This window comes from Pezoporus wallicus, unplaced genomic scaffold (genome assembly GCF_028554395.1).
Source record: "Pezoporus wallicus isolate ANWC-B61680 ecotype Strahan unplaced genomic scaffold, APGP_CSIRO_Pwel_v1 contig_6566, whole genome shotgun sequence".
In the NCBI taxonomy this organism is placed as follows: domain Eukaryota; kingdom Metazoa; phylum Chordata; class Aves; order Psittaciformes; family Psittacidae; genus Pezoporus; species Pezoporus wallicus.
In genome coordinates, this window is record NW_026638763.1 from 3258061 (window position 1) to 3279466 (window position 21406).

At 46.6% G+C, this 21406-nt stretch overlaps 1 protein-coding gene across 7 annotated transcripts in view; it reads right to left on the reverse strand.

The window, feature by feature from the left end:
- Positions 1-7899: 7899 nt before the first annotated feature.
- The window catches only part of ERBB4 (erb-b2 receptor tyrosine kinase 4), a 606677-nt gene continuing 593170 nt past the window's right edge, over positions 7900-21406 (reverse strand). For 4 of the 7 annotated variants that reach the window (XM_057412359.1, XM_057412357.1, XM_057412354.1 and 1 more), the window contains 3 exons: positions 13327-13374; positions 12070-12361; positions 7900-9538 (listed from right to left, as the gene is read on the reverse strand). In XM_057412359.1, coding sequence (XP_057268342.1) covers positions 9102-9538; positions 12070-12361; positions 13327-13374 — 777 coding nt within the window. In that variant the 3' untranslated portion in view covers positions 7900-9101. The remainder of the gene's footprint in view (positions 9539-12069; positions 12362-13326; positions 13375-21406) is intronic. The other 3 variants (XM_057412358.1, XM_057412360.1, XM_057412356.1) reach the window with 1 other exon arrangement.

Here is a 21406-nt window from a genome sequence, read left to right on the forward strand (position 1 = left end):
TGAGCCACAAACCTGAGGAGTGATGGGGGGGGGGGGGGTGTTAAAGCCAGGTGTCAGTGTGCTTGTGTTGGGCCCTACCAGCCCTGTGGGTGTTTTCTTTTACTGCAAGGTCAGCTTTCATCAGCAATGAGTCCTCAGCTTTGAGTAATTTCACAGGTGCTGCTTGCTAAAAGCTGAACTGTTCTTGTCAGGAGCAGCTTAAAAGACAAATTCAGTGGCCTTGGCCAGGCTATTCTGAATGAGTGGCACAGGGCTTTAAATAAAGTGGTTCACTGGCAAACACTTGGTTGATTCATCTTTGTCTGCTTCCTTTTTGGCCAGGTAAGTAAAACCCACTCTTGGGGCAGGAGTGAAGGGTGAGGGGTGTTTATTGACACTTCTCTCTTGTATTGCTCATGAGTTTATTTATTCTGCAGCCTTGCTGAAGTTTGTGATTCTCTGACTCTACAGTGACCCTGGTTTTGTCAAACCCCTGCCTTGGCAGCAGGCACCCTTTCCTCTGCACTGTATTAAGCTTGACTGTCATGGGGTGTTGTGTTTCCATTTTGCTAATGACCAGTGAGTGCTTTCCCTACCCATTCCCCCATGTAACCCCCTAAATAAGAATACAGTTTATAACAGGCACAGTTGTAAAAGCATGAATGGTTACTAATGTAAACCCGCCCGCCACCAACAGCGAGGACCAGGTAGTAGTGAACTGTGTGTATCTGTGCCATGACCTTCCCACACTGTGGGGTACCAAATGCTGAGGTAATTCCTCAAGCACATAGGTGCAGCTGACGGAGATGGGAGTACTTTAAAATGCACCTCAAAGAGCCAAGTGACCTTTACGGGTTCTGGCTAAATGTAACCAGCTTTGGGGAGCGCCGGGAACACCACTGGCAGGGAAGTTCTGTGACTGGGGTGTGTGCCCGGCCCTGGGGGAGTAATGTGGCTTCTGAAGTGAGTGATGTGCCAGAGGCTGGGGGGTGTATGTGTGTGTCTGTGTCCATTTGTGTCTGTGACTGCGCATCTGTGTGTCTATGTGTCCATGTGAGCCTGTGTGTCTGACCCTGTATCTGTGTTTGTCAGTGTGTCCGTGTCCATGTGACTGTATTTGTGTGTGTGTCTGGTGTGCCCATCTGACTGTCTCTGTATCTGTATGTACAGCCGTGTCTGTGTATGTCTATGTTTGTGTATGTATCTGTCAGTATGTGCCCATGCCTGTCTGTCCATGTTTGTGTCTGTGTCCATGTGTGTGACTGTGTCTGTCTGTATGTGTCCGTGTATCTGTGCTTGTGTTTGTGTCTGTGTGCATCTATGTGTGTCTACATGTGTCTGTATGTCTGTGTATCCCCATGTCTTTGTCTGTGTGTGTCCCCATGTGTATGTCTTTGTGTCCGCATGTCCATGCTTGTCCATGTTCATGTGTGTCCCCTATGTCTGTCTGTGTGTCTTTGTTTCTGTGCCTGTGTGTCCGTGTCTGTGTGTCTATTTGTGTTCCTGTGTCTGTCTGTCAGTGTGTGTCTGTGTGTGTGTCAAGCCCTGGGAAGCCATTTTAGCCGTCACACGGAGTTTGTTTCGTATTTTATTGAATTTCATTTATATTAAATTAAAAATATATTTCTGACAGATTCATGTAACAAAAAGGCAGAACAGTTTCAAATTGTTCAGCTGGGATGAGCGCGGGTTGATGCACGGTGGGTTGCAGTCTACATTTGCCTCTACAAACAGATAAAGCCCAAGGACCATGAGGGGAAAGTGTGGGCTGCACAGGGGTGGGGATGTAACCACATGAAGAGGATGCACGGGTTCTCCCCAGACTCCAAACAAGACAAAAAGGGAAGGAAAAGAATCAAACCCAAGAAACCATGAAAAGAAGGGAAATTAGGCTAAAATATGTACCTAATATTAACCCAGGTCAGTAAGTATTTAACCATGTATAATCCTTGATAGCTAACGTATGAGAAAGGAAAGGTTAAAGTAACATTACGCCACACACAACTGGCATACCCTACTGTGTAAGCAAGTGCAGAAAGTCTGAACACACCACAATAGTGCTAAAACACAGAATCACACAGAATGCCAAGAATGGGACTTCTAACCAAAACCAGGGGGTGGGAAGGGAGAGAAAGAAAAGGGGAGGAGTGGCTTAAATCACAAGCAAATTACCTATATACAAATCAACCCTAAGGACAATTATGTTCCAAATAATGGTGTCCACAAGGAAAATAAAAGCAACATTATCCTTATTTACAAACGCAACCAGCTGTGTCTTTAACAAGCTATAAAAATACTATTCACATTTTCAAAGTAACATACAGTAGTTTTTGTAGTTTTTATTGTTCAGAAAGGCAGCTAACTCTGAATGCATCACTGCGAGAAATGAGCGTCTTCCCCAGCGTCCTGATGCTTCTCTTCCTCTGAAGGTACCTCATAAGGCAGAAGTATTGTTGGTTTTGCCTCTGCACTTTGAGATCATGGAAAATGGGATAAACCCCAGACTCTCCCATCTCTGCCTCCTGCAGGAGCTCCATGCTGGCCCTGTGTCACACCCCCACCCTCCTGCCGCAGATGGGGCTTAGCCTTTGACTTTGAGGGGACAGGAATGTCATCCTCCAGGCCTGGGAATCTCAGCCTCATCAGAAAAGCAAACGTCAATAGCTTGTGACTGCCAGGTCAGGAAATGCATTCTGGCTATCTCTGGTTTTACGAAGAGACTTCTGTTTCCCCTCAGTTTCCCCTCCCTACACTCAGGTGCTACCTCTTTAGGAATTCCAGCTTATGGTGGTGGGGAAATCACAGAAACTGCAAATAAAGAGATCAAAACTACTGTGAAGAATGTATTGAATGGGTACCCATTTCCCACGTTAAAATGCCATAAAGACTTGCGTGTTGTCATCGACCTGCATTTTTCTCTTAACATCTCCCACCCTAAAAAGACAAGTACCCAGCAACTACCCAACTGAGGCCCCACCTCAGCTGGTGGAACAGTGTTTAGTGCATTCAAAGTTAGCTACCCCTTACACAGCTGCTCAGTTAATAATCGACCCATTTAACAGCAGTACCAGTTTATGCTACATATGTCATAGTACCTTACCTCGAAAGAACGGCGTACATATCTACACCTACTTATAAAATACCATTCACAGTTTATTACTGTGGTTATCCCAAAAGGGTTTAGTCTTCGGAGTGCTATGGACAATACAGTGTTTTCTCCCTAAGAGGGCTCAAAGGTTGGGCAGGGCAGGGCACAGCACAGGGACGGTGGCAGCCAGTGCTCAAGGGCAGCGCATAGCTCCATGTCCATGTGTGCCCCGGTCACACCTGAGCCACCAGCGAGAGGGGCTGTGTGGGAGGCACCTCTGCCCTGGGGGTTTCACCCACACCACGTCTGGAGCACGGTTTCATGGCTTTTTTACTGGGGAGGAGAGAAGCACTGCGACACAATTACTCACCCTGGGAAACCTCGCACATCTCCCCTTAAACCCCTCTCTACCAAGGTCCTCAAAGCTCACTCTGCAAATTAAATAAGGGGGAAAGAAATGCAGCTCAGATTCCTCCTGTTTTCCTGATGGGGATAACATCCACAGGTTCTCCTCACCACCCCCTCCTGGCACAGACCCCCGTGGGAGGATGCCCTGGGTGGAAGCTCCTCCTCCATTTAGCTCTGGCTAGGAGATGCGCTGGTCCCACTGAGTCCCACCAGGGTCAGTCAGACCTGAACACCTATGTGCTCCCCCTGCACTGATCACCTGCACCTCGGGCAGCTCCCAGCCGGCACTGGGAACACGGAGCCTACCAGCACAACGTCTTAATCCATGCAGCAGTACAGGAATATGACCTTGTGCTAAAATAAAACTACAACAAAGGTGAGAACATGATTTTTGGATGTTTTTAGAGTGGTGTTTCTAACCACTGAGTTTGCTTTCTGTTCTTTATTCCCAACCTGAAACCCCCATGTCTAATGGTGACCTTTTCCTACCTTAGTGAAAGCCAGGAAACAAAAAAGAGAGGGAATTTTCCAACCACTGTGACGCTGCAGAGGCTCCCTCATGGGATGTCACAGCTCCTCACACGTGATGGAGCACAAAAGCTGCAGACAACCAATGCCACCCTGTGCAGCCTCGGCTCCCCCCATTTCCTCCCCCCCCATCTGAACTCAAATTCAAGATTTTATTTAACAACAGACAAGCAGTTTTCTCAGCAGCACAGGTCCAAAATCCATGGGAATAAGGATATTGCAAGTGACAGAGCTAGAAATGAAGGGATGCAGTCTTCATGCTCCTGCCATAACACCACCCTTTGACAATACCTGCTGAAGGGAACTCAGGGTGACACTGGCCCCTCTGAGGGGCTCCTTAAGAGCCAAAGAGGTGACTGATGACCAGAGGGCTAAAGCCTCTGTTCCAGCTGCTACCCTCAAGCTAAACAGCCTTCAAAGCAGGAAAACACCTACCCGAGCTCAACAGTTCTGAAATGGGAGTGGGAATCGGTGGCTGCCCCAATACACCAGTTGTGCAAAGTGAGGGAAAAATCCATCCTGACAAGCAAGGTACGCCTCAGCTGTCAGTCCCAGGGGAATTCATGTTACTCCCCTCCACCTAGAAGGGTCAGTGTCCACGTGTGTGCATACATGGGTGCTTCCATAGAGCCTGCCCAGGGTGCACAGTGCTCTGTGGGGAAGCAAGGCTGCCCAGACATATACCTTCAGTTACCCTGGAGAATTACATGACCAACAAACAGCCTAATTCTGGCCTGTGCCAAGGTTTCCTCATCAACCAGGCAGTATAAAGGAGCCTAACACAATCCTTTCATTCCCTTGGCTGCCACCATGCCACAGGACACCGATGCAGACACCCCAGCAGGCACAGAAAGATCTTCACTTCCATATCCTAGTTTCCCATGTAAGTCCATTTCCACACCCCCCAACCCAAGCAGACTTACCTCGCAGCTAATACCTTACACCACCCTGCCCAGCTCTATCTGTAGCTGTGGAAACAAGGGATCCAGAGAATCAGGATCAAGATGGTCTGCCAGAGTTGCCATTTTCTTGGCATCTAAACTGGTATTAGTGGTGGTTGAGGGTGAGGCAAATACTGCCCCTCAAATCCTTAGTGGAAACCAGTGCCAGATTGGCTGCCCTGCCCCAGCACCCACTGCCCTTCGCATGCAGCCGCTGGGCTTACTGGCTGTGGGACAATAAGGGAAAGGTCTTCCCCCGTTAATCCAGGAAATGATGGGAATGGCATCATTACATATAATTCCTGCAGTCAAGAAATGCATTTTCTACTAAAATGGTACAACCAGGGTTAACGTAACCTTTCTTTCTACATAGAAAAGGATTTCAGGGCTGAACTTGAGATACCTGAAACACAGTGGCTCCTACTCACTTGGATTTCTTCCCATTGCTTGCTACCTGTGAGAGATGACCTGTTCGAAAGCAAACTGTAAATACTCTGCTACATCTGAGTGAATGGCTACAGAAGAATCCCTCCTGGCTATTCTGCAGGAAAAACTGAAAAGAGCTGAAGGAAGAAGCTTAAAAGGAGTTGGTTTCAGTCAATTATGTTCCAGCAAAGTCAATCAGACCCAGCATCCATGTCTGTTTGAAATCACCCTCAGGTAGACAATAGCAACTCAGATAAATATCATGAGAAAGATTAGGAAAACCTAAGCTGTTGCTCTCTCATTCAGCACGTTGCTTTGTGCCTTGGACAATGGCTGGTACACACTCAGGCATCTGCTCTTGAGAAGTTAGTCACTGCTCTTCCATCATGCAGGCTATGGTAAGGGAAAGGAAAACCTTTATAGATAGGAGACAGCATTATAAGATCCATCAGAACTGACAGTGCTGTGTACAGATACCACTGCAGAACTAGAGTATTAATGATACCCAGACAGAATACTACTGCTGATGCTCGCCCCTACTGCTCTGTGCTGACAGAATGCACTGGGTGTGTGGAAATCCCTGCTTACCCCCAAACCTGCCACTGGTTGGTATTAAAAGACACAGCTCAGTCTGGATGCAGGGCCGAGCCAAACAGTAAGGGAGCTGCCGTTCCGGCCTTCAAGCAACTTCTCCACTTCCATGCTACTGAATATGCCACGCCCACAGTCAATGATTAAAATGAATAAATAATTCAAGTTTTGTGAGAAATAAAGTGTTCAATGGTTAACCCCCCCGTTATTTACATTTTGATCATATGACAGGCTCGTTTCCAACACCAGAGGAACAAACGGGCCTCACCTTCTGTTAGCAGCTACCTCCTGGCCCCATTCCACCCAGGGCTGGAGGTGTTCATCCTTCTGCACCCTTTTGAACTCAAACACATCAGCTGTGCCAGGAGTTTATTTCACTTTTTCTCCATTAGGAGTTACTCTGCTACCAGACTTGTTCAGGGACAAATCAACCCCTTTCTCCACCTACCCCAGCTGCTTCTGTGCTGGTCTTTGTCTCCCAGCAGCATGGCAACTACAACCCAACCTGTCAGACCTTTGCCCATGCTTCAGGTGACACCCTGTGAGCACTACTGCAGGCAAACCTCCCCTGGAGTGGTGTCTGCAGGACCTCCCCCTGCACCCCTACCCCTGCCCAATGCCTGCCTCTGTCTCCTGTCAAGACCATGAGGAGTTATGGAGACACCAGGAAGAGGCAAGGCCTCTCAGATGGGTGATGGCTTTGTAACCATCTATCCCACTTCGGTGATCTGGTGGTCATTTTGTTCTGCTACCGTGAACCACCTTGGTACCACCTGGCCCAACACCTCCCTCGAATAGATTCAAAGTTCTGCACTTATTCTTGCTGTTTTCAGACTCTTCAGCTATGCACTGGGGTTACAGGTTTAACATCCACCCCATGGCTGGTTCAAGCTGGCCTGAACACACTTGATGCAGAAACAGGCTGTTGGCTGGACCAACCTTGACCTAGTGATCAAACACAATTTGTTTCCCATCTACAATCACACCAACCAACCAAGGTTTGAAATCTCTTCATACCTTTGTCAAACCGACCCTCAGCCACCAAGCTTTGGGTTAACTACTGCTTGTTTCTTACTCCTTCCTCTGCTTCCCTACAATTCAAGGTGGCGAGCCGCTGAGATGGTAGGAACTGGGGGCACTTGATGTTGTTTCCATACCACGGGTTGTTGCTGGTTTTGTTGCCAGGTTAGGTCACCCCAAAGATCTTGACTTTAACAGTACTGAAGCGCATAAACTGAAATACTGTTGTACCACCGAAGATTGGCATCCATCAGGTACTGTTTCTTTCCCTTTAAAAGCCTTGATGGATAAAGGCATAGGCAGGTCTCCAAAGGTACTTAACAGTTCCTTAAGATTTTGGGTAGGAGCTAGGTACACGAATGCTCTTACACACATGGGTCTTGGCGTGTCAGGAGCAAGCCATCAGTGTCTCTGGCCCTTACGCCTCCCTTCCCAGCTCCATCTGCCTCAGGTTGCTAAAAACGTCCAGAACTCTGGCTGAAAGTTATTTCCAAAGAGAAGCAGGCCAGGGGTGGGGGATATCTACCTAAAAAGTGAGGTTGATGAAAGCAGAACTAAGTGCAAGGAGACTGACTCATACTTATTTACATTTTTGATGGAAAGCGCTGCGAGTCATGCACGGTTTGAATCCTCACACCTCGTGTGCACCATCTTCTGTGCCAGAGTAATCCTCCTGTTAGGAAAAAAAAAGTATTCCGTACTGTGCTGCAAGCCAGAGCAAGACATTTATCTCCTCCAGTCCCTTTCAGAGCTTGCTCTGCTGTCCTTCCCGTGGCAGCAGTTAGAGCTAGCTGCTCTGTCACTGTATTCTCTGAAGCAGTCAATGCAATGGCCTCTCAGAACTGGTCGACATTGTTCCAAAGACTTGATTTGCTTCATTTTGGCATTTCCACAGTCATCCTTTACATAGAATTCATCAATTTAAAATGAGTATTTTGTATTTTGCTGGTCACTTCCATATTGCTTCATTCAAAATCCAGAAAACAGTTCAAATAAAATCAGAGCAAAGTGCAAACTAACTTTCCAGTGAACTGCTATGTGAGTTTTCTCCAGTCCAGTGTCTGTTTTCCAGTTTAAAGGACCCTTCCCACCACCGCCCCACAGAACACCAGCAGACTTCATGACCCAGATCAAACTGTCCAGTTCTCTGTCTTGTCCTCAGTGTTGCCTGACAGCATCCCCAACTCCCTTCATGATCATGGAGAAGAAAAAGAGGGAAGGAATTGTTTAGGTTTTAGTATGTATTTATACTCAGCAGGTATAAAACAGGAAAGCAAAGCGTTTTGCATACAAATCTTGGTTTCTTGGCCTTTTAGCTTCAAAAAGGACATGTTGAAGGAGTGGTTTTGTTACTCCCTTCTGAAAGGGTTTTGTGTTTGTCATGTTGGCACATGTACAAAAATGGTCGTGTCACGTCCCAGTTCTAAGTGGGAGTCTCTGTGGTTAGAAATTGGCACAAAATCATGGTGTGGCTCAGAAAAAGGGTTTAGCCATGTATTAGAGTCCCATCATCATTTCTTGGAAAGCCACGGTGAAGGTCTGAATGGTTATGAAAAGCCAGGTTAGCCTTTTTCAGTTGCTGGGCTAGAAAGTGTTAGCGAAAGAAACTGGATTCTCAATCTCAATTACTATGCTATCACACCTGATATAAAAATTGTCCATTTTCCCCCCTGATGGAAACTGCATCGAGATTTCCAGGAATGCTGTACAGACTCTCACTAGATCCTGCTGGAACAAACAGCCTCTCTGTGGCTTTCCCTGCAGCGTGTGGGTTGAATCACTGAGAACTAACTTGACAGCAGGCGACACTGCCACTGGCCTTTACTGGTACTGTCTGGCTTCTCCGACCATCCGAGCCTCCGGATCTGCAGAAAGTGAGAAATGCCAGGTTGTACGTGCCTTCTTTCAGTCTCTTTCCTTCCTTCTTTCCAGGTTCCCAACCCAATCTGCAAACAACTGCGAGACATCCTTTCACTTAGAAATATCAAAAATGAGTGAACTGGCAAGAAAAGGAAGCTCATGGGAGAAAGAAAGGGAGAGAAGGAGGGAGAAAGGGGAGAGAGAGAAAGAGTGAGGCAGCTAGAAGGGGTTGCCTTTCCACTTGTGTAAGACGGCGGTCACTACACCACTGTGTTCCGGTGTCTGTAGGGTGGTGGGGGCAGCACAGTGCCAGGCTTCAGGGAGAACTCGGAGAGGTATTCAGGATTCTCTGCCACAATGGGCCGGATCCGGCCGTTCTGTTTGTAAAAGTACTTTGTGCTGTACTCTTGCAGGTAGTCCGGGTGCTGGAGGGTGCTTCGTGGCGGCAGGCTGTGGTTCCAGTAGTCTGGGTTGTCAAAGGCCTTCTTGGCTTTCTCTGGCAAATTGTTCTTCAGGTACTCAGCTTTTTCCAAGGTGTTGGCAAACGTGTTGAGGTACAATGGCTCGTTCACGTACTCATCCTCTGCCTTGGGCTGCCCGTTCAGAGCATTGTGATATTCCGGGTTGTCCACAGCTTGGAGATCTCCGTTCTTTCGCCGGGAAACAAATGGGTTCTCTTCCACCGGGTTTAGGTATTCTACGGAAAGATAAAAAGTAAATCAGCAACAAGAGGGAGTAACCCATCCACATAGCAAGTATCATGTCTATGTTACTATCAGGTGGTGCTTGGACTTGTGCATCCTCCACCCAGCCATTCCTAGAACTCCATGTGCTGACTATGTTGAACACACACTTGCTAAAAGTGAAGAATTTGCAACCTAAACAGACTATATGGGCTAAACTGAAAGCTCTCACTGATGAAGTGACTCATTACACATACTGGCAGATCAAGCTACACATCTCACTGAGCCATAGCCCACGTGTCTTGCTTGATCCTGGACTTCCCCTCGATGTATGATCTACAGAGCCAAACATGATGAGCAGCTTCTGCCTCTGCTGCTGACCCTCTCTGCAACCTTGGGCATTATCAGTCAAACCCTCTGCTCTGCAGTCTTCCCATCCAGAAAGCTCTCTAGAAATCTTAGTTAAGCCTCTCTGCACAAAAGCCATCCCCAAGGGCTAACTTCTAAGCCAGTTTCATTTCGAACAGAACAATTTACCTTATTAAAAACCTCCCATCCCTGAAGAACAAAGGGCCTCAAAGCATTATGACAAAAATGATTCAAATGAGCCCTGGAAAGGGTACAAGAGACCCTTACATCAGCTTCAAACCAGGAGTTGGAGCAGGCTGCAGTTACTTCAAATCCGTTTCTGTGAATTAACACCACAAAAAAGAAGTGTAGCTGAACTGCAGCAGGTTTTATTGCATATAGAGCGTGCACAGAAAGCTGGACAGGAGGTGGGAAGGGAAGAGAAACATGAAGAGACTGGCTGTGCTAGGTTAAAAATGCACATTTAGTAAGGTCTCTGCGATGGTCCCCCACAGAAAGCAGAGCCATGGAGCAATGGATTTGTTGTGCGTCATGTCCTGCCTTGCACTGTGTGTAATGAGGTCTGGCTGCAGAACAGAAAGCCAATCAGGTGGGCAGGAGGGAAGTCACTGACAAAGTAAGTGGGCTGCAAAAGGGACTGGCCTGGAGGTGAGATGGGGACAAGAGTGGTGGGGTGCAGGAAGATACGAAAAGCATGCAGTTGACTGAAGGCTGGAACTCATCAGATCAAACCCACTTCCAGTATTAACTCTGCCTTTCATCTCACAGCCCAGAGGTTCCTCACAAAACAGGGTCCCAAGCCACTGCCACTAGTGAGGAATGATCTCTCAGCCTGCCTGTGGCGCACAGGGATGCCAACAGAAGGGCTCCATTTCCAGTGGCATGGCTCTGGTCATGGGCTCTGGAGACACCTCCACACAGAGGAAAGAGGACCCTGCCTGTTGTAAGAAGGTGGCTATGGTCCTCACTTCAGCTCTGCTCGTACCCAGGCTGGGGCCAGTACTACTGAATGCAAAAGTTCAAGACTTGGTGAGTATCTCTGAACACAGCTAAAACTTGGTGGACAGGCACACACACTTGTACCAGGAGCACAGATACAGTGATGACAGCCAAGCAGTGCTTTGATTTGAATCCCCCAGCTGACAGACAGCACACAGCATGGCCACACCATGACATCCCTGGGTCTGTGCCCAGTGAGACAGGGAGGAGGTGCTTTCTCCTTTTTCACTACCACATCTCAAGAGCTGACGTAGCACCTCTGAAGTGTTAAGCTCCTGCAGAACTCTCAGGATCTCCAGGGTGAACCTGTTTGTGAACACGTATGGGTTCATATCACATCAAATCTCTTATTGCAAGGGTGACTGCTGAAGTGTAGGACCATGAATGCACTTCTACTATTGCTACTGCTGTGAGTCGAGCCCCAGGGCTCCCTCTGTTTCCCTTGTGCAACACAAGCGGTAGGTGGCTCCCAAATTCTTAGCAAACACAGTATTTACTTGGCATTTACATCTGCATTAATTAATTTCTTTAAAGCTAATGCAAAGGTTTGGAAGCAAATTACTAGTGACACATCCCTTTACATCTAAATGACTGCTGTCACTGTTGAAAAAGGAAGAAACAAATGATGGCGAACTGAGGAAGTGTAGCACTGAGCTGGCACAGGTCTAAACAAACTTCACCTTACACGGATGGTCTCTCTGAAGCACATCTTGCTCTTTCAAACCTAAACTTCTCCAGGGTATAAAATGCCAACTGTATCAGTTCTGTGGTGGTATGTTCAACATGACATTTACCAAGCACAACGCCATGAAGATAAAGACGATCAATAAACAAAGCAAAGTGGTGACTACAGCTGGCCAAAAATAGATCCTTTTCTTGGAAATAACTGAACTTTTGGGCTTGGGTAAAAAGGGGTTGTTTGGTGGTTTGTTTTTTTTCATTTCTCTCTCTTGTTATTTCCCAGAATGAAAACTAAAAGGGGGAATTACAAAACTTGGCACATTTGAGCTTTTCAAAGTTGAAAATCAAGCAAAGAAAAACAAGTCCCCATGCAAAGATGTATTAACCTAGTCAGAATGTTTCAAGCTTGCTGGTTAATAAAGCCATTTTTGGTGAAAATCTGCTGATGCAGAAAAAGAGGGAATGCAGTCAGTTTAGAGCAGGAGCATTTTTTTACCTGTTTTAGGCTTGTCTCGCATCGGCGTCATGTACCCATCCTCATCCAGCTCTCCCCGGACAACCCGCTCAGGTATGAAGACTGTGGGATCAGCGCTGTACCTCTGGGTGCTGCTGTCCTCTTTCGCCAGGGTTGCCACTTGCTTTCGTAGTGTGCCGTTACAGCAAGTATCTTCAAAGATCTCCGCTGTAGCCCCTTGAGCAACTGGGGCTTCTGGTATTATGCAGCCAGGAGCTCTGTAGGGCATCGGCACTTCTCCAGCATAGCCACCATCGCGATACACAAACTGGTTCTGTTGGAAAAGAAAAGGCAGCATGAGAAAGGAGGCTCTGAAGGGAGAGAAGACTCAACAGCATGTCATCTCTGTGGCTCTTGTGTCTTTCCTGCCACACTTGCTCAATGATATATTTCATCAGGCAGGTGAAGCCTTGCCCATCCTGCAGCCTACTGCTTGTCCAGTGCTGCAAGATCAGCAGCGGCACAAGCACTGTTGTACACCAGCAAAGTATCTGACTGCCCAGGGAGGCACCATCAGTGCAGAGGGGGGAGAAGGGAAGCAAGCTGACTGCTCAGGGCTGGAAATGGGACTGGAAAACTTGTCTCTTACCTAGACATGTGGAGGTTGGATATACACAGCTGAAAGAGACAAACACAGTATCTCCTCTTCTACCACTCTGTCAATCTCCCCTGGTTTCTCAACAAACCCTTTAAACCTCATGTTAGGAAACCTCCTTCTTCAAAGGAGACTGGGGATAGAGGTTCATCATCTCTTAACTCTGTTTATTTCAGGGGGGCCTACTTTCAGGGTGTCCTGCAGCAATGATGACACTGTCACCCAAACACTACATCATTCCATCAAGTAGTGTTTGAGCTGCTGAACTGCATTTGTACTGACACCACAACTCAGTGGTTTGACTCTATCTACCATTTTGCTTGTCAGCAAGGGCATGCAAGGGATTTTCAACATCATGACCTATAAATAGGAAGGAAAAATGTACAAATTCATCCAAGCCTGTTACCTAAAAGCTTCTGCAAGAAAAGTCGGCAGCTGGCAGAATTCTGGGTGTGGGTTCACAGAGCTTGCACATGAATCCAGGCTGAGAGTAGAGATCTTGACTATCTGACTGCTTACACACACACTTCATTCACTATTGGCTCTTGAGCCATTTACGTAGGAAAAAGGGGTTTGAAACACAAAATACATAGTGAAGGAAGAAGGAAAACCTAAAGGATGAAGGCTGAATGTGAAATACTTACTCCTGACATAGGGGTGTAGGCAGGAGGAGGGCTGTGTCCAATTTCACTCTAATAGGAAAGAAAAATGGAATGATGGATACGTAATAAGAGGTCACATGAATGAAACAAGTCACATGAGCTGTATGAGCTAACGGGGGAAACATGCACATCAGTTAAGACTTCCTAACTGAACCCAAAAGTCAAAGAATTCTATCAGGGCAAATGTCTCACCAACATCAACAAGCTGTGTGCTCCACCAGCCTTAGGGAGGGCTACTGAGTGCCTCTTAGTGGTAAGGGCAAACTACCATGTTACACCTGCTGAGAGCTGTATATCTTGCAACTGTCTCGTGTCCAAATACAGATTGTACAGAAAGAATGACAGACAGTGCACTCAACTTCAGAGGAAATACAAGGCAGAACTGCAGATAACATCTAGCTCTGAGCCAAGGCTTCCTTTTCCTGGGACAAAGCAGAAAGGAATAACCAGGAGGGCAGGAGGGTGCAGGACTGTCATCAGACTGTCACAGCTCACATATCACAGGAAGAACAGCCCCTAAGCTTTGGTAAACCCAGATAACACAGCAGCTCCTGGATCACAAGACTGCAACGTGCCATGGTCCTGCTCTCAGCAGGTACCAGCCTTCTAATGTCACCTCTGTATCACAGGCTAAGTGTGGAATGTCCATGCAGAGATCTTCATTTTGATACTAGTTTCTGGAACCATCTTACACAGCCCTGGGGACCCTGAACTGATGTACCATCACCAGCACTGTGGCTGCATTTATACCTATTACTGCTACCCAAAACCAGCCTGGTTTTCATTGAGGAAATTAACACAAACCAAAGAACCCTTTATTTTTCTCATGTTTTTCTACTGCCAAAATGTTTTTGTTGAGTCTACAAGATCAGTTCCTTGTAATTACTGTATTTCTCCTTTTATTTCAAAAACTTTACTGTATTTCTATTATCTCCTCACTGGGGAAGAGAAAAAAGTCAGGACTTGAAAAAAAAGTGCAAACTTAAGAGAAATTAGGAAAACCTGACTGCTTAAGGAGTCCAACCATCCCAAGAATAAGTTACAACTCATTTATCAGAAACATATCTACATCAAGAAACACACTGAAGGAGAACGAAAAGACAACATGCATCCTCACATAGTACGGAGTGGACGTACTACGGTCAAGCCTTCCTTATAAACCTCTTCCCAAAACATCAGGATGGAGGTGATGGTCACTGCCAAATATCTTACTTTGTTTAAGCGAAATTCCTTAAAAGGCATGCTGTCTGTCTGAAGACCCTTTTCTGGTGATCATCTCCTGTTTGAAATAGCCCTGCAGCCAGCTTGTTGCTCAATCTAGCCCCTCGTGTTTGAGACGCAAACATGGTGATGAGCCATAGCTACAGATACACTCTTCTCCAACCCTATAAAAATTAATCCATATTTAGCCAACTTACGACCCTGAAAAAGGCTCCAGGATACAAATTACAAAAGCCCAGGAAAACCTGTGCAAGCTGAATTGACTGTACCATCCATTAGCAAGGCTTGAAGCAGGCCTCTCTCTGTAGTTGTTTTTCCTCAGGAAAACTAGGAGCTGGAAGGAAGCATAGGAGATGATCTATCCTGTGGTCTCAGTGATCCCCCTGCCAGTGCCTGAGGGAGGAGAAGGAGGAGGAAACAGCAGTCTGAGCAGATGCAGAGGAGTTGAGAGGCTTGCAAGGAAAGTGATGGTGGAAGAGCTGGCAGCAGGGATGGTCTGGAGCCAGGGAACGGTGGCTTGTAAAGGAACAAGAGGGCAACGGCAAGTGGGAGAGACTGTGAGGTGCAGGTGGGGAGAAAGGGTTGGCATGTGGCAGGAGGCTGAGTAGGAAGGGAGAGATGGTAGCAAGACCTAAATACGACAGGAAGAAACGGGAGGCACAAGGACAAAAAGTAGCCTGAAAGCACTGTAGCAACAGCTTCTCCAGAGGCTGGAGCTGAACTTGAATCTCCTTTGCTGTCAACAAATCACTTTTGAACCAAATGGCCAAATGCAGGCCTGGTTCAGCTGAGGCAGAGTGAGCTGAGCAGCCCCCCGGCCTCTCCCAGTACAAATAGCAGAGCTCTGCTTCATGCAGGCAGTGGGAGCTCTGAGGGCTCTGTGCACGGGTAACAGTGCTGAGGAGGAGCCGAGACACCACTGAAATCCGGGCTAATGGTGATCAGGTTCATTAAGCTTTTGATGAAGAGCTCATTATGTCTGAAAAGCAGTGCCTAAACTTAAGTCCTAGGCCTGGGAACAGCTTTGGCTTCTCTGACCCAGCTGTGGCTTTTCTGACCCAGCTGTGGCTGCTGACAGGCAAAGCAAGGATGATGCCCACTGCAAAGGAAGTGCTGTCTGAGGCAGTACAGAAAGAGATGACAGAGGGCTGGGCTGGACCAGCCTGGAAACCCCAGGGCTGCCCTATCTGTGCATGGTCTCTTATTCAAAATAAGTGTACTATCCAGAAGAATAGCCAAGCAAATTTCAGAAGAAGGGAAGGAAAAACCAAAGTCAGCAGCTGCCTGGCTGAGATGATCCACTTGAGAGCAAAGGCTGTAACAGCAGAGGGAACAGAAGACATTTTACCAGAGATAAGATTTTTAGAGGGCACAGACAGCAGTACACATCGGGATACAGCCTGTGCAGCAATCTTGTAACTTAGCAGTCTTCTAAAAAAGGGTTGTTTGGGACAATTGGAAGGTCTCTTTAAACAGGGAACACTGTGGAAATCAGAGATGCTCTGTAATGTAAAATTCCCTCTGAAGCCCTTACCTTTCTTATGTACCACAGATTTACAGTCCACTTGTAATGACACATCAACAAGGACAGGTTACAACCCAGTATGTGTCAGAAAAATGGATAAAACCCATCCTTAAGCCTGCCAGATGCTACTTTGAAGACTTGCTGATGTCTATAGGATGTTGCATTGCCGGAGACTTAATCTTCCTTCTCCTTGCCCCCCAATGCTGTATTTACTTGAATTCAGGCAAGTTTTCTCTCTACTCCAAGAAGATAGAGAAGGAAAGACTGAAGATGGTAAGTAGTAAACTATAATCCATGGAGGGTGATAAAGATTCGGGCAAACTGATGATTACCGGTAGGATCCAGAGAAGAAATACAAAGTGGTGACTGGAGAGAATCAGCTCTTAACAGCAAGAAAACTAAAGCTCTGCTGTGAATCCTCTGCCTCCTTTGTAAAGCTTCCCAGCTTCCTTCCCTCCACCTGCAGACTGCAAAACTCTGAAGAGGGAATTTGCTGCTTTTGGTTTCCAAGGTTGCCACAGCCCTCCAGACTGCAGGAGTGGGGAAAGAGCTGTAGCAATACTGTGTTAGTATTATTATGCAGGGGATTGGAGTTCGCTGCTGTCTGCTTTTCACAGACACTAAACCAGTGACTGTAACCACTCCTTTCCCATTCAGTATTACACCATGCTATATTGCACACCTTTAATTTACATCTTTCTGTTTTCACAGAGGCACTCCCATGAATTTCAATCTGTGGCTCACTGATTCTGGATGAATAGGAGGACAGCTGTCTTGAACTACTTTTAGTTCACAGCCCACAGTGATCTCTTAAAGGTAAGTTAGAAAAGCAAGTCTTTTGCCAACAGGCTTGACTTCAGTAAACAGGGCTCTGCTTCTCTGCCAGTAGATGTTTAGATGATTAGCAGCTTTAAATAATACCAGGATAGCCACATTATCTATCCATGGGTGTGTTTTGCTCCACTCTCACAACTAAAGGCTAAACCCACCCTCCTATCTTTAGATCTTCTTGGCTGTGACTCTTAACATTTAAATACATACTATGCAACTGGAACAACATAATAACAGACCCTCTAAGAATGGTCCTGTCCCAAGATGTCAGGAGAGAATTGGCCTAGAATTAAGACATCTGTTGCTATTTTTGCTGACAAGATCCCTCACAGTCAGTGACCTGCCAACTAAGAACACAGTAATGGTATTTTCTTCATGCCTCCTCTTCAGCTCTGTACCAAACATAGCTGCCTTGCAACACCCTTAACACAGAACCTTACAGCTTGGCTCCTCTCCAAACCACTGGTGTCTGCACATTTTCTTAATACATTACTATTTTCCCCATGAGTTAATACCCTGTGGCCACTGCTGCAAAAACAGGAGGCAAGAAAACAGCTGTGGTTCCAATTAGTGCAGGTGAAAATGTAATATAATTGTTTAAATGTCTTTAAATTGTCTGCTAATTGCAATGTGATGTCATCATTTTGTAGGCTTCCAAGATAACTACCCCCAGCCGATTTACTGGTCAGGACATGTATCTCACTGAGAAGAAAACACATTTGGACCTCAATGAGTAAAACTTAAATAGAATCACAGAATGGTTCGAGTTGGAAGGGACCTTAAAGATCATCTAATTCCAACCCCTCAAACATGGCCTTGAACACTGCCAGGGATGGGGCAGCCACAGCTTCTCTGGGCACCCTGTGCCAGTGCCTCAGCACCCTCACAGGGAAGAGCTTCTGCCTAAGAGCTCATCTCAATCTCCCCTCTCAGCTTAAAACCATTCCCCCTTGTCCTATCACCTCCTTCAGGTACTGAAAGGCTTCTGCAAGGTCTCTCTGGAGCCTTCTCTTCTCCAGGCTGAACCAGCCCAGCTCCCTCAGCCTGGCTCCAGAGCAGAGCTGCTCCAGCCCTCACAGCGTCCCCCTGGCCTCCTCTGGACACACTCAAACAGCTCCACATCCCTCTTGTGCTGTTGTCCCAGAGCTGGATCAGGACTGCAGGGAAGGTCTCCCCACAGCTGCTGCTCACACTGCTGGCGTTTTTGCCTGACTTCCTCTTTGCTGGGATGCATCCCTCATGAGCTTGGAGGAGGCAATCCCTCAGTATTAACCAGTTTTCTTGGGCCCCCCTTCCCTCCAGGGCTTTATCCTATGATACTGTACCAACCAGATCCCTCAAGGGGCCTAAATCTGCTCTCCTGATGCCCAGGGTAAGCTTCCTGTGCACCCTCCTCATTGCCCCTAAGGATCTCAAACTCCACCATTTCATGGTCACTGCAGTCAGGCTGCCCTTGAGCTTTACATTCACCACCAGCCCCTCCCTGTTGGTGAGAACAGTGTCCAGCGTAGCCCCCCTCCATGCTGGTTCCTCTGTCACTTGGAGAATGAAGTTTTCATCAGTGCATTCCAGGAATCTGCTGGATTTCTTCTGCAAAACAAGCAAATGTCCCCTGAAGCCTTTTTAGAGGCCCTTTGGTATTAAATACCAGTGACATATCAGTTATTATAACTGCTAACATTTGTGTAAAATGAGCCTTGATAAAAGAGAGGCAAATAACACTTTTGTGAATATTGGCTTGTGTTATCACTTTCTATTCATTAATTTCATTTTCCAATTCTTTGCTTCTAAAATCTCCCAAAGGTAAATATCTCCTCCTTTATAGCAGGGACATAATATTTTCTGGCTGCATGCTGAACTGTAATGAAATCAAAGCCTTGTTGCGTCCTGCTGCTTGTATTTCTGTAATTGTGTGAATATGCCTCTGCCTTGTCTCTTTTTATTTCAGTCTGGTGTCATGCCAGGACTATGGCACCCAGGGCTGTGTCACTCCCCATGCCTGCGCTACAGCTGATCCCACACCAGCCCTATGGTGACCATAACTGCCTTCAGAGCTGCACCCACAGCAGATGAGAGGTGGAAGCAATGCTGAAGGTGCTCAGTGATGTGATGCTGCTGTCAGGCTATGGGTGGTACAGCACTATCACCAAATAGAAAATCAGTGATCTGGTACCCCCTTGCTTTGGTTGCCAGCACAGCCTCCCAAAAGCACCGTCTGCTGCTGCAGAGCAACTTTTCCTTGCCACCCACCAAGATGTGCACACACATCTGACAGGGTTGCATAATTACTAGTGTTTCTTGCTCTTAAGCAGCCTACTAAGTGCATGGAACTGAAAGATTTTTCCTTACTAAAGGCAAGGTTCTGTCAATATCAACGTACACACACACAGTTTCAACCCACTCTGACACTGCTCCTATCTGCACAAAAACACCATTCCCTTTCACTCTCTTTCTGTCCTCGTATGCAAAAAGCACCAAACCACAAAGCAGGAGTAAGCATCACTCCCACCTTCTCACTGGGGTGCTCCTCACACGACCTCACAGAAGCACCTCATTGTCCATTCTTCAGGCAGCTCAGTGATTATTTGTCCTGATCAAGCTCTGCAACAGTTCTTTTTGCCAGTTCAGTCCTGGACTGTGCGCCCCCAGAAATTACTCACTTTCCTCCTTCTCCTAGAAACTGTTTACTTGATTCAAAACTAAGGCAGTATCCATCCTGGAGTCTCCTAGCATTCCAGGCCAAGGACGCCTTGCTACAAGCTACAAGCACCAAGATTTCAGCAGTTCTCTAGGAGGAAGGACAGCTGATTTATGCAAGTGGATCTGTTTGGGATGCTCTGGTGAGGCTGCAGGCAGAGCACACAACACAAGAGGTGTCCCACCAGCCCTGAGCAAGCTCCAGCTATGTTTCAAGGGAGCAGCCTGGAATTTACAACTGATCTGAACTGAAATTCAAATAGGAAAGACCACCCCAGGAGAGCAGCCACCTCTGCTCAGGAGCAGACTTGCTTCCCTCTGACCACAGAACTAACAGCTTACTCTGCCTTGCTTCAGAGAGCCCACAGCAAACATGTCTGAAGCAAAAATCAAAGGAAAGAAAAAACATGTGCCATGAGATCACTGTGTAATGTTAAACAGAAATGAAATGGTGTTTGTACAGTAATAGCTAGAAGGCTTTGCCTTCCTCTGGAGACTTCTGGTCCTAGCCCTTGCTCAGAGAAGGGCCATATAGAAAAAGAAAGGATCAGATGCCCCCTTGGCCATTACAGTTAAAGTGCATCTGTTCCTCCAGTACACAGCACTTGACAAAGGTCTGGCATTCCTTGTACACTCTTCCTCTGAAACGTGCGTGTGTGTCTCTTACATCACTTATTTCAGTCACACAAACAGCAATGTGACCCACCTAAGTTAATGGAGCAGGACATACATTTTTCCAGTGAGAGGAAAAGGGAGCCTATTATTCTACAACAAAAAATAAAGGTAGGAATAATATACACAGGTTGTGGACAGTAGCTGTGCAACAATTTACAATGTCCTTAGGTCAGTGGTCGTAAAGTTCCATTGGGGATCAATGGATCTTCACCGGAAATTAGGAAGTCCCAGTCTCTTTCCCAGCATTACCTCATACTGGAACTTGAATGTTGGTACACAAGTGCAGAAGAGGCTGTAAGCGTCATCCTGTGTTTGCTCCAGTCTCGACTACTCCTTCCACAATCAAGACACAAGACACCCATTTTAATCAGTAAGGGGAAAAAAGATGAGTAAAGAAGGAGTAAGTCTTTCCTAGTCATTGTCAGCAAAAGGGAAGATTTGCAGTTGGCCTGAGCTCTAACTCAGTTCACGCAGGCTGCCTCTATCATCTGGATGTGATGGATCATGCCCTGGCAGTATGGGTGGGGTTAAGACATCTCTGAAATTGTTCAAAATCCATATGGATGTTTCACTGGTGACCTGGGTTCACATCAGTACTGACGTACTTCACAGCTTCAGATGGGTCATTTAAACCTTCTCTTGCACAGTTTTCCCTCCTAACTGCTCTCTGTTTTTCAACTTATAAACTCCCATATGCAGTGGGATACCCAAATCAGAATGCAGCCTTCTAGGAGACCATGAACAGTGAAATGGCACATACTGCAAACAAAACATGCCTAACAGTCTTGGCACAGTGGTAATAGGAATTTACACACAAGATAGATTTTCAGTCTAACACTCAACAGTCTAACTGTTTTCAGTCTAACTCAAGTAGAGGAGTCAAAGATTACAAGATGACCAATGAAAATAACCTGTGAAGAGATGCACAATGTGGCCACAAAACTCAGGATCCAGGCACACTGACAGGGAAGCGTAAGTGAAATGCTTTTCCATAGACTCGTCTCCTATACCTGGGCTGGGAATGAAAGCATTCTCCTTCTGTACAGCATCAGAAACTCTCCCTGGAAACTTCCCTCTCCTTTAGACCTCAGAAATCTTCTCCCTTCCAACCTT